At 42.7% G+C, this 10,608-nt stretch overlaps 1 protein-coding gene across 2 annotated transcripts in view; it reads left to right on the forward strand.

Annotated features, from left to right (window-relative positions):
• Positions 1–10,608, forward strand: part of Man2a1 (mannosidase, alpha, class 2A, member 1) — a 156,345-nt gene that overhangs the window by 129,370 nt on the left and 16,367 nt on the right. For both annotated transcript variants that reach the window (NM_012979.2, XM_039083037.2), the window contains 3 exons: positions 1,910–2,043; positions 4,981–5,122; positions 6,144–6,277. In NM_012979.2, coding sequence (NP_037111.2) covers positions 1,910–2,043; positions 4,981–5,122; positions 6,144–6,277 — 410 coding nt within the window. The remainder of the gene's footprint in view (positions 1–1,909; positions 2,044–4,980; positions 5,123–6,143; positions 6,278–10,608) is intronic.

Raw genomic sequence — 10,608 nt, forward strand, 5'->3', positions numbered from 1 at the left:
GGCACGCACACACACACTCATTTAACTTGTCAACAGTAGTGGAGGTAATCTTTCTTTTAAACTATCTGGTTCATAGTTCTGATTTATGGCTGTTAAAAAGTGCCCCCCATTTCCTCCCCATTCCTGGCAGTTGTACCACGTGAGTTGAAAACATGAGAGACTGAGGTTGGCACCAGGGGAGGGATTTGAATTGAAGAGCCTTGCACCAGAGCAGAGTTCTGTGCCTTTCTGCAGATTCTGTTGGGAGAGGCTTCATCCTGTTCCCTGTCTTCAGCACCATATTATTATTTATTCTCCATGTTGCCTGTGTTCATGTCAACTTCACACAAGCTAGAGCCACTTGGGAAGAGGGAACCTCAGAGGAGAAAATGCCCCCACCAGATTGACGGGAGAGAATCCAGGTCACTGTGAGCAGTGCTGCCCTGGGCTGTTGTTCTGAAGCTGTTAAGAAAGCAGGCTGAGCGAGCCATGAGGAGCAAGCCAGGAAGCAGCCGCCCTCCATGGCTCCTGCATCAGCTCCTGCCTCCAGGGTTTACTCCACACTCTTGTCCGACTTCCCTTCTGGGTGACCCATATAGGGACATAAAAGCTGACATGACCCCTTCTTCCTCAGGTGACTTTGGTCACGGTGCTTCATCACTGCAGTAGAAACCCACTTAGAACACCAGTATCCAGTGTGCTCCCAGACACTGTAGTGCCTGAACTAGCAGTAGTGCTGCATCCTTTGCCAAAGCCCCAAGACGCCTCTCTGACGTGTCGTCACTCTGTCGGAGGAAGTGGGTTCTTCTTGGCTCCTATGGAAAAGAGTTTTCCTTTTTTTAGTCTTCTTCCTGCTAGCTGTCAGCTTGATAGGACTCATTATATACACACATTCATGTACACACATATACTGACATACATATACACACACATATTAAACATACATATATGCATACATACAAGCACACACATATACACATACATATACACACATGCATATATACACATACATATTATACATACACATATGCATACAAACACACACAACACACACACATCACAAGAATCAGCATTGGCAGAGGGCCAGGACTAGGTCTTCTCTTCCGCCTACTTTCCCTGTGTCATGGAGATGATGCTGTACTAACTCCCCTCCACATACTCCATCTCTTGTAAATGTGTTGAATTTCTACGCAACACCTCTCTTCGTCTCTGAAATTGACCCAAGGCTTCCCTGAGGACCCAGCAATGCAGTTAAGGTAGCGTTTCAAGTAGATACTAATAAGCCACATTAGTTTTCAGCAAAGAATTATAAAAATCTAAGATTGGCACATCTTCAAGCTGTCTTCTCCTTTATGTTGTAAAAGGCAGAATGGATGTTTGGGCCATAACAGGAGACCCAAAGGGACAAGGAAACACAAATAAAATTGATTTAATTGCCAAGGCTCCCTTCGAATTACAATCCCTACATACCAGCATGTTAATAAAGCCCCTAGCTATAGATTATCTCATGGGAGCCCATCCCCTTATACAACACTGAAAAGGTGGTAACACACTGTAGAGAGAGCAGGGTGTAAACTCAGTGATTCCTCATTTTAGGGCCTCAGACAGGGCAAGGTTGAGGTAAGAGGATGGCCTGCGGGCTGGTCTGTCCTCACTTCCTGTCTTCCTTCCCCTCAGAACCATTGAGAACTGTGTGGCATGCCATAGTCCTGCCTCCTCTCAGCCTCTGACTGAATTCATACAGCCTTAGGTAAATACCATCTCCAGAGTGATATCAAGGAGAAAATGTTAAATTGTTTCACCATCCCATATCTGAGAGGTGGTTAAGAATAAGAAAACAAGGAAGTATATGGGAAGAGATTTTACGTCTGTCTAACAAGTGTGGAGGCAATAACTGCTCTTGCTAATGTGTATCTCCTTTTAAATTTAGGAATAGAAGGCCAGTCCATGGAGGTTTCTAATATCGTGGACATCAGGAGTGTGCATAACCGTGAGATTGTAATGAGAATTTCCTCCAAAATAAACAACCAAAATAGATATTATACCGACCTAAATGGATATCAGGTAATTTTCTCTAAAATCACTGTGATGGCTGTATTTATATGCCGTTTTATATGTATGTTTGCGTGGTGTTTGCAGGGGATATATATATATGTTCATGTGCAGATCGTATAGCTTTCATGCATGATAACTGTCCAGTTGATTTTTGAGTCACTTCTAAAATATTCCTAAAGTTGCCAACTATTTCTAGAATGGAGACAGCTTTAACGGACATGTGGAGGTTTACTGTCAGATTCCCAAAGTTGGAAGAAGTCTTTGAGAGATTATGTTTTTAGAATTATCTACTTATAAAGCTAAGGGCTGGAGAGAGTGTCACCTGGAGGGGAACTTGTTTAGTTCCTGACACCCATGTTAGCTGGCTCATAGCCACTTATAACTCCAGTCCCAGGGATCGGCCTGTCCAGGAACTTAGATACATATAAGAAACATAAAATCTCTCCCTCTCTCCCTCCCTCCCTCTCCTCTCTCTCCCTTCCCCTCTCCACCCTCCTCTCTCTCATTCTCTATCTCTCTGCCACACAAATATTTTTTAAAAAATCTTTAAACATGAGAAATTGATGACCATTAATATATTAAACACTTTTCTAAAATTATACATAAAAGGAAATGCAATTGGGGATTGAAAAATACCTCTTTTTCTTCATAAAGAACTCACATACACACGTCACGGATTCCTTGGGATATAGTAATGGCGGCTTTAAGTTTTACGGTGGGCCTCTGCATCCGTTCACATCTCGTGGATGTGCTGGGGTGTACGCCACTCTGGAAATGTAGGCTGCTACACATGTAATCAAAACTATCACACAGAATTATAACACATAGGAAGAAAATCAATTCTTACATTTTATTTGCACATTACAGATTCCTTTAATTGTGCTTAAGAGAGCTTTTTGGACTGCAGTCTTAATTTCTATTATTTCTAGTGTATATGTGTGACGTCTTTTGAATAATACCACTAAAAACATGGGCATATTTTTGACGCATTTGCATTTCAAAAATTCCTGGCTATGAATAGAAATAATTTCACAACATATGCTTTTTTACTTGGTCTGATTTTCAACTGGCTATAAGTGGAAAGGGCTGGATAATTTTCTCTTCTATGATTTTCTGCAAAAAGTTAAATTTAAGCCTTCTCCAGAGAACAAAAATCACAGCGCATATTCTGATTAGCACACTAATTCTGCTTCGGCCCTTTGGGTCTCAAGTGAAACTCTGATTCCATGGTGATTCATTTTCCTTATGTACAAAAAGAAAACATTTTCTTAACATCTCACAGAGACAAATGATTGTGTATGTTGGTTTACATGTGAAAAGGAAAACTTAGTAAAAACTGAGCTACTAAAACTGTGCATTTTGTTGCAGTGATAAGGCAAGATACTGATATGATTTCTGGTCCACAGTGTAAATATTTCTTATAATAAGCTCCGTTTTAACCTATGGAAATAGTAGTTCTTGGGCAAAACTAGACAGACTCATGGGAGAGGACAGGAAGAGCACAGCTAAGGCGCCCCCTGTGGGCCCTTTCATAACTTTAAAGCTGCGTTCTCCTCAGCCGTGGAGGAGACTTACTCAGGAACAGAGCTTTCTCTGGAGGTGGCCTGCCTGCTTGCCACCTTGATTTCCTCTCTGCCCCTCTCTTTTCCTCATCTTAATCACTGCTTCCTCTCCTAGGGTTGCCATGAGTTTGTTTTACCACAAACTGGGTCTCTTAAAAGAACAGAACATTATCGTTTCATTCTCCTGGAGGCCAGCTGTCTGGAGTCAGGCTGTGCACTAGGCCACCTTCCCCAGAGACCTCTCCTACTGCTTCCCAGCGTCTTGCATTCACATATAGGCAACCCCTGGTGTTGTTTGATGCTTGCCCATCGCCTTCCTCTGTATCACCTGATGTCCCCACATTGTCTCTCTGTGTATCCACATTTCTGTGTTACAAGGATGTCTGGTTTAGGCCATGTCAATTTCTGAAAACGGTTGTCTCACAATGAGATCAGTTTCTTGGGTTACACTTAACTATGAATTTGAAGACACTCAGCGCAGCCAGTAGGCGGTGGGGACTCGTGAGGGCTGAGGATGGTGAAGGTCAGATCTGGGATAAGCGTAGTCAGGACCACTTTCCACTGCTAGGTACTCAGTTCTCGTGAGTCACGGAACTGACTTTCTGCATCTACTGTCCTTGAGTCTCATTTTAAACTTTCACAAGTTTAAACACGGAGGTGGCATTTTGAAGTGGTAGGAGTAAAGCTCAGTGATAACAAGAGTCCCGAGCCGGTAATGGCTTTTTGACAGCCTCACGAAAGATAAAAATCTATTTCATGCTTTCAAACCCGAGGCTGCAGTGCTGGAATTCAGAGCTATCTCAATTTAAAGTAAACAAGAGTAAACACTGGCATTTTTTAACTATGAGTATGCACTAGATTATAATGTAATATGTCGTTTTTTTAACTGTGGGTACGCACTAGATTATAATGTAATATGTTAGAGGACTTGGTGGCAAGATCTGTGCTGTTCATTAAAACTGACTCGAGAATAATAGCTATTTCTTGAATGGGGATGGAGAGCTATTGTGCTTAGCATTTATTACAAAGGCAGCGTTAGATCTAGATGAAAAACGAATACTTAATACCTTCATAATTTGTTTTATGCAAATATGGGAAGCTAGAAGCTGGGCATTTTTTTTAATCATGACTTTAAACAGAAATGCCTGTTTTAAAATCCGGAGACTTTCTACCTTTTACAGTTAAAAACTGTCTTCTGAGGGCCTTGCGGTTTCTCTGTGTATGATTTTAAAGAGTGTTTTGATTTTAAAATATTTCTTTGCTTAAACAAGAACAGAAATTGTGCCCTTTTTCTTTGGGAAAAAGGTAACTAACTAATCTGATTTATAAAGGTGTGTGTGTGTCAGTGATGCATGTACAAAATAAGAATTGCTTGGTTTCCTAGATTCAACCTAGAAGGACAATGGCCAAACTGCCTCTTCAGGCCAATGTGTACCCGATGAGCACAATGGCCTACATCCAGGATGCTGCACATCGGCTCACACTGCTTTCCGCTCAGTCTTTAGGCGCTTCCAGTATGGCCTCTGGTACGTGTCGTTAATTCCACTCTGAGGGCTCTTAGTTCTAACTATGTGATATTTCTGTGGTCCAATATATTAATTATCCTCCACATTCACTGCTTTCCTTTAAGAACTGGACAAGTAGTTAACGTGGAACTTTATGGTGAGTATCTTCAGTCTTCAGGGAATGAGCAGGAGGCTAAGACACGGTGCCTGGGCGGTTTTAATGATTAAGTGTATTCATGAGTGTTTCATTGTAACAAAAATACCTTTGGGTAAGAAATACATTTTGGTTCACATTCTCAGAGGCTGCAGGTTGTGATCACTTGGCTCTCCTGCTTTTCAGCTATAGTGAGTCGTCGTCATGGTAGTTAGGAAGAAGGATGAGAGAGACAGGAAGAGAAAGAAGAGGGAGAGGACCCTCCTTCCCGGCTTTCGACCCCATTCAACCTAGCCCTGCCTGTAACAGCCCATTTAGCTGTGAAACCCCTGTGGATTACAGTTATGGAGTTAGCTTTGATCTCGTAGCTTCTGAGTAGCCCTGATCACCGGGCACACAGGCTTTGGAAAACATTGCACGTACAAATCACAGCTGAAATTGACTTTTGCTAGCCCATCGTTCTCAGAGGTCTCTGTGGTTTATTGGATTGAAAGCCTAAAACTCCAGAAGTGTAGGCGGTTTATTCAAGTTTGCAAGAAGGATGATGTAGTGCAAATTTATGATGTTGGATTTCTTTTTCCCCTGGATTGTGGACCTATCCCCTCAAAGGATTCATATGTTGAAGACCTGCTCACACAGCTGTGAAGCCATTGGAGAAGGATTGCTGAGCAGTAATGAAGGAAAGGAGAAATGATAGCATGCTTTATGTATTCTTAGTAGCTACTTATTATCAAAAGATAGCCATTGTCTTGTAGAGTATCTGGATCCCCCTCCTTAACTCAGGGGAACTTAATTCAAAGCAAGGCAGCTGGGTTTCTGTTTAAGCGGTCTTCGATGAAAATCTGCATTAAATTATCCTGATCAGATTTCTTTGTTTCTTTGTTTCAGGTCAAATTGAAGTCTTCATGGACCGAAGACTCATGCAGGACGATAACCGTGGCCTTGGGCAAGGTGTACACGATAATAAGATTACAGCCAATTTGTTTCGAATCCTGCTAGAGAAGAGAAATGGCATGAACATGGTAAGAAACACTAACCAGCCCTTCTTACGTTGGTGTTCTTTCTCCCCAAAACTGAAAGCGATAACAAAATTTTAAATGCAATTTCTAGTGTTGAGATGTCTGTGTGATAGATTTAGCTTATATTTGTAGAAATGTGTCAGTTAGAAATATTAAATAGGGGCTGCATTTGGGCCGTATAGTTTTTTTTTTCTTTTCCTTTACTATGTAGCCAAAAACAATTTCAGGGAAGCAGTTTGGATTTATTGAGTTAAGAATTACAGAACAGACGGTTTAACTATACAATGTTTTCTAAACCTTAGTGTCTGTATCACAGCCTTAAGTTTATTATTTGAAAACAGACTGACACGATGCCTTCCTGGTCAGTATTTATTGCTCTACATAAAACCCCAGCACTTTGTGAAGCAATTGGGCAAGCTAAACCACATGTGAGCAGCCTGTCCTCTCATTGACGTCGGTCTAGACGCCAAAAATTTATCACTGGCTTGTTTGTAGACCTCTCACGCTGGGTCCCTTGTCACCTAGATGTTTTCCATGCCTCTCACCGGTGGTTTCTGCTGTTGGCTCACTGGTTTTCATTCAGTGGCAAGCTCTTCCTGTGCCCTTTTGCTCTGCGGCGTGGTTGCACACACCCCTTCCTCTTTCCTGTCAAGGGAATCTTGGCAGTAGTTCGGACAGGAGCTAACTTCTTTCCTGCCCTCATCAGCTCTGCTTATGCCCAGTCTGAACTATCCATCTCCTAGTCTTGTCTGAGTATGATTACTCGACCTCTTGCTTTGGATCATAAATTCTGCGTGAGTCCAGACCGTGTCTTTCTCTGCTTCTACAATCATGTCTACTTAGAGGAGGGATCCATTTTGTGTCCTGTAAATGGCTGCCAGCATTCGTAGGTGAAGGAAAACTGAAGAGCCTCGTGTGCTGTCTTGTTACCTTGTAATTGTGGGACATGTGCACCTCATCGGCAGACATCACCGGCTTCTCTGCCCACACAGACGGCTTACACATCAAATAGATGGATGGGATGAAGCCACGATTAACACAAACGATTTTATAGTATTGAGAATTGCTTAGGAAAAAAGTAATTCATAGTCATTTTAGATGTTAAAGTTTATATCAGCTCTAGGGACTTCTGGTCTTAGTCATTGACAAAAGCCTGTTTTGAAAAACCAAAGCTAAATTGGTTTCTTCTCTTGTTATCTACACTAACACACAAGACTTCTGTTTATTGCAGCAATAAAAAACACTCGTTTTAGACCTAGAAAGCTTTCACTTAGAAGCTAAGTAATTTGTTGATTCCATTCAAGACTCCTCAGATAGCAATCGATTTAAATTTGATCTGGCATTTCTATAATCCTATATTAGTTAATTTTTTTTCTTTTATTCTAGGGCTTGAATCCATAGCTTCTTTTAAATAAAAATGAACTAGAGAAGAAACTATACATTTTAATTTGTCGTGAGCTAGATTTAAAAGACACTTGATTAAGAAGTGATATGTATCCTGTGGTTTAACTTCTCTAGTAACTGTTTTTAATCTCAACTATTCTAATGTTCAAAGTACTGGTGGTGGAAGAGCTGTGGAAGGTAGAGGTCCTCAGACTTGTGGGAATCCTGGACAAACTGAGTGGCGTGGGTTCTACCCTCAGGCTGTACTGCAGAGGCAGTGACGACAGAAATGTGGGCTGCCAGAGAAGACTTTGTTTCTACTGATGGTCCACAGAAGTGAGATGTGGATGTTATGTCTGCCGTTGACCATTCAGAGTTTGATATCTTTGGTGCCCCTGCCTCTTCTGGCAGTGACTGGAATAGAAAGGGTTGTTGGTGCAGTGGAAGCTGTGCTCCTGTTACAGTCACGCTGTGGATGCCAGTACTTTTCCTATAAGGAGCACAGATGGGGAAAGGTCAGTTTAAAACCTACCATAGCGAGCTTACCAAGCTCAAGAGCAAATGTTATGTTAGTGGGAACTAGATGCCTGGTAAGCCTGAGGGGACACATCCCAGAATGCCCTGGTAAGCCTGAGGGGACACATCCCAGAATGCCCTGGTAAGCCTGAGAGGACACATCCCAGAGTGCCCTGGTAAGCCTGAGAGGAGACATCCCAGAGTGCCCTGGTAAGCCTGAGGGGACACATCCCAGAATGCCCTGGTAAGCCTTAGGGGACACATCCCAGAGTGCCCTGGTAAGCCTGAGGGGACACATCCCATTGAGAGTTCTGTCAGCTGCAGCTGATGGTTTCTGTATGGGAGCACTGGTCCAACACAAAGAGTTCTAATTTCTTGGTTAGAAAGCAAATAGCTGTTTAGCAAGGGCTTGAGGGAACCGTGTGTGTGTGTGTGTGTGTGTGTGTGTGTGTGTGTGTGTGTGTGTGTGTGTTGGGAAGGCGGTTGTTGTTTTTGTTTCCTTAAGTTTTTTTGAGACAGGATCTAACTGCATAGTCCTCACAATCTGAACTCTATGTTGTCAAGCTGGCTTCAAGTTCACAGAGATCCTCCTGTCTCTGCCTCCCAAGTGCTGGCATTTAAAGGTGAGCACCACCTTGCCCACCCTTGTTAGTTTTGAAATCCGAGTTTCTAAAGAGGTAGCTTTTAGAAACCTTTAATGCCATGCGGACAAAATAAGACATGGCTTCTTCAATGAATAGACTTTATAGCGCAAACATTTCTTACCATGCGTTAGGTCAGAGTGCATAAGCAGAGACGGTTTGCTACAATGGCAGTAGGCTGGACTGTGAATCACATACACCAGACCCCAGGTTCCATCTCCAACAAATAAAGAACTGAAGACCTCCTTCTTAAACATAATCAGCGAGGTTCAACTAGATGAAGAGGAAAGCCTGGGATGCTTAAAGATCACACAACACATGTGACATTAATAAAGGACACCAGGGAACAGCCGGAGAAGTCCAGCTCCCAATTAAAGGCTACCACAGTGAAGAAGGTTTCCCTCTTCGTGTGTGGTTTGGACCAGCACAAGCTGGAAACGTCCAGCTGTACAAAGAAGACTAGACTCATGTAATCTGAAACCTTCCAACCCACATGAAACCAAGTGATGCTTTTAGTACCTGGCAATATCAGTAACTAAAGGGCTGGCAGATCCCCTTCAAGGTTTAATCAAACAGGTAACATCGCTACTGCAAAGATGTTTTAAGGATTTAGGTTGCTCCCAAGACTTGGAGTTTAGAGCATTGCCTTTCTAGTGGGTTAAACCGTGTAGCATTTCACCTGCAGGCCTCCCGCTGCGCCCCTGTTACTGTTGGAATCAGGAAGTTCATGAATGGGGAACCCTGGCTAAGACTTATTTTCTGCCCAGGCCAACCCCGACAGGGTCATTTGTCTGCTGTACTTTTATGGAGGGAATTAACTACATCCTTCTCTTAATTCACTTGTCTTGCTGAGAACAATAAAACTGACAGATCTTTAATTCTGTGGGTAGTTGCATTTAGAACGGTTTCCTTTTACAACATTTTGTCAGAGCATCTTTGATTCTGAACCTTGTTTATTCTATGTGAAAGCCGGTGGTGGCAGTTTGCAGCTCACATCCACAGGACAGCCTGGAGCGCAGTCCTGGGTCTCACTTACCTGCAGAAGGTTTCCGCTTTATATTGCCAAGGTCTTCTTATCCTCGGAGCACTCAGTTCTGTGGATTTGCACTAGAACCCACAGATGGGGTTTGTAACGGCAGCCAGAGCAGGCAAACACCAGGGTCAGGGGAATGGATTCGGCTTGGCCAACATAGATGGTGTAGATGCACAGCATTCTGAGTGGATGAGTCAGCGGTGAAGCACCTCCTCTGTCCCCGAGTGTCTAGGGTCCTCCAGTACAGAACAAAAGCCCTAGAGCGTTTGCTAGTGACTGAGAATGAACCGAAAGCCTCTTGAATCTTTTAAGGCTGTTTTTTTTTTTTCCTTTCTGTTGGAGTCTTTCATCTTCCATTACTCAAAAATGATTTTGTCAGCAATCCTGACCTAGATTATGGAGTCGTTTGATCCAGGAGTCCATTTAAGTGCCTTGTCACACCTCCCTTCCTAGTCATGTTATCCTACAAGCTGCACTGAGTGGCAATGTTGCTGGAGAATGCTATTTTCTGTGCCTTATTCAGTCTTTGCAAAGGATGTGGAACTGATACATTTCGATACAATTCTTTCACAGCTCACTTTTTGTTAGAATGTTAATACTGCAACATTCCTATGATGCCATTAAGTATTTTTCTCTCCATGGTGTGAACTGTAATGACATCGACTGTTAGCTGAGCCTCTGGCCCAGGGTAAGCCGCCTTTTGCCAGCATCCTTCTGTCCAATGCTAATCTGACATTCTGAAGCCTAAACTCTGGGTCTTA

Source organism: Rattus norvegicus, chromosome 9, assembly GCF_036323735.1.
Source record: "Rattus norvegicus strain BN/NHsdMcwi chromosome 9, GRCr8, whole genome shotgun sequence".
Lineage (NCBI taxonomy): Eukaryota > Metazoa > Chordata > Mammalia > Rodentia > Muridae > Rattus > Rattus norvegicus.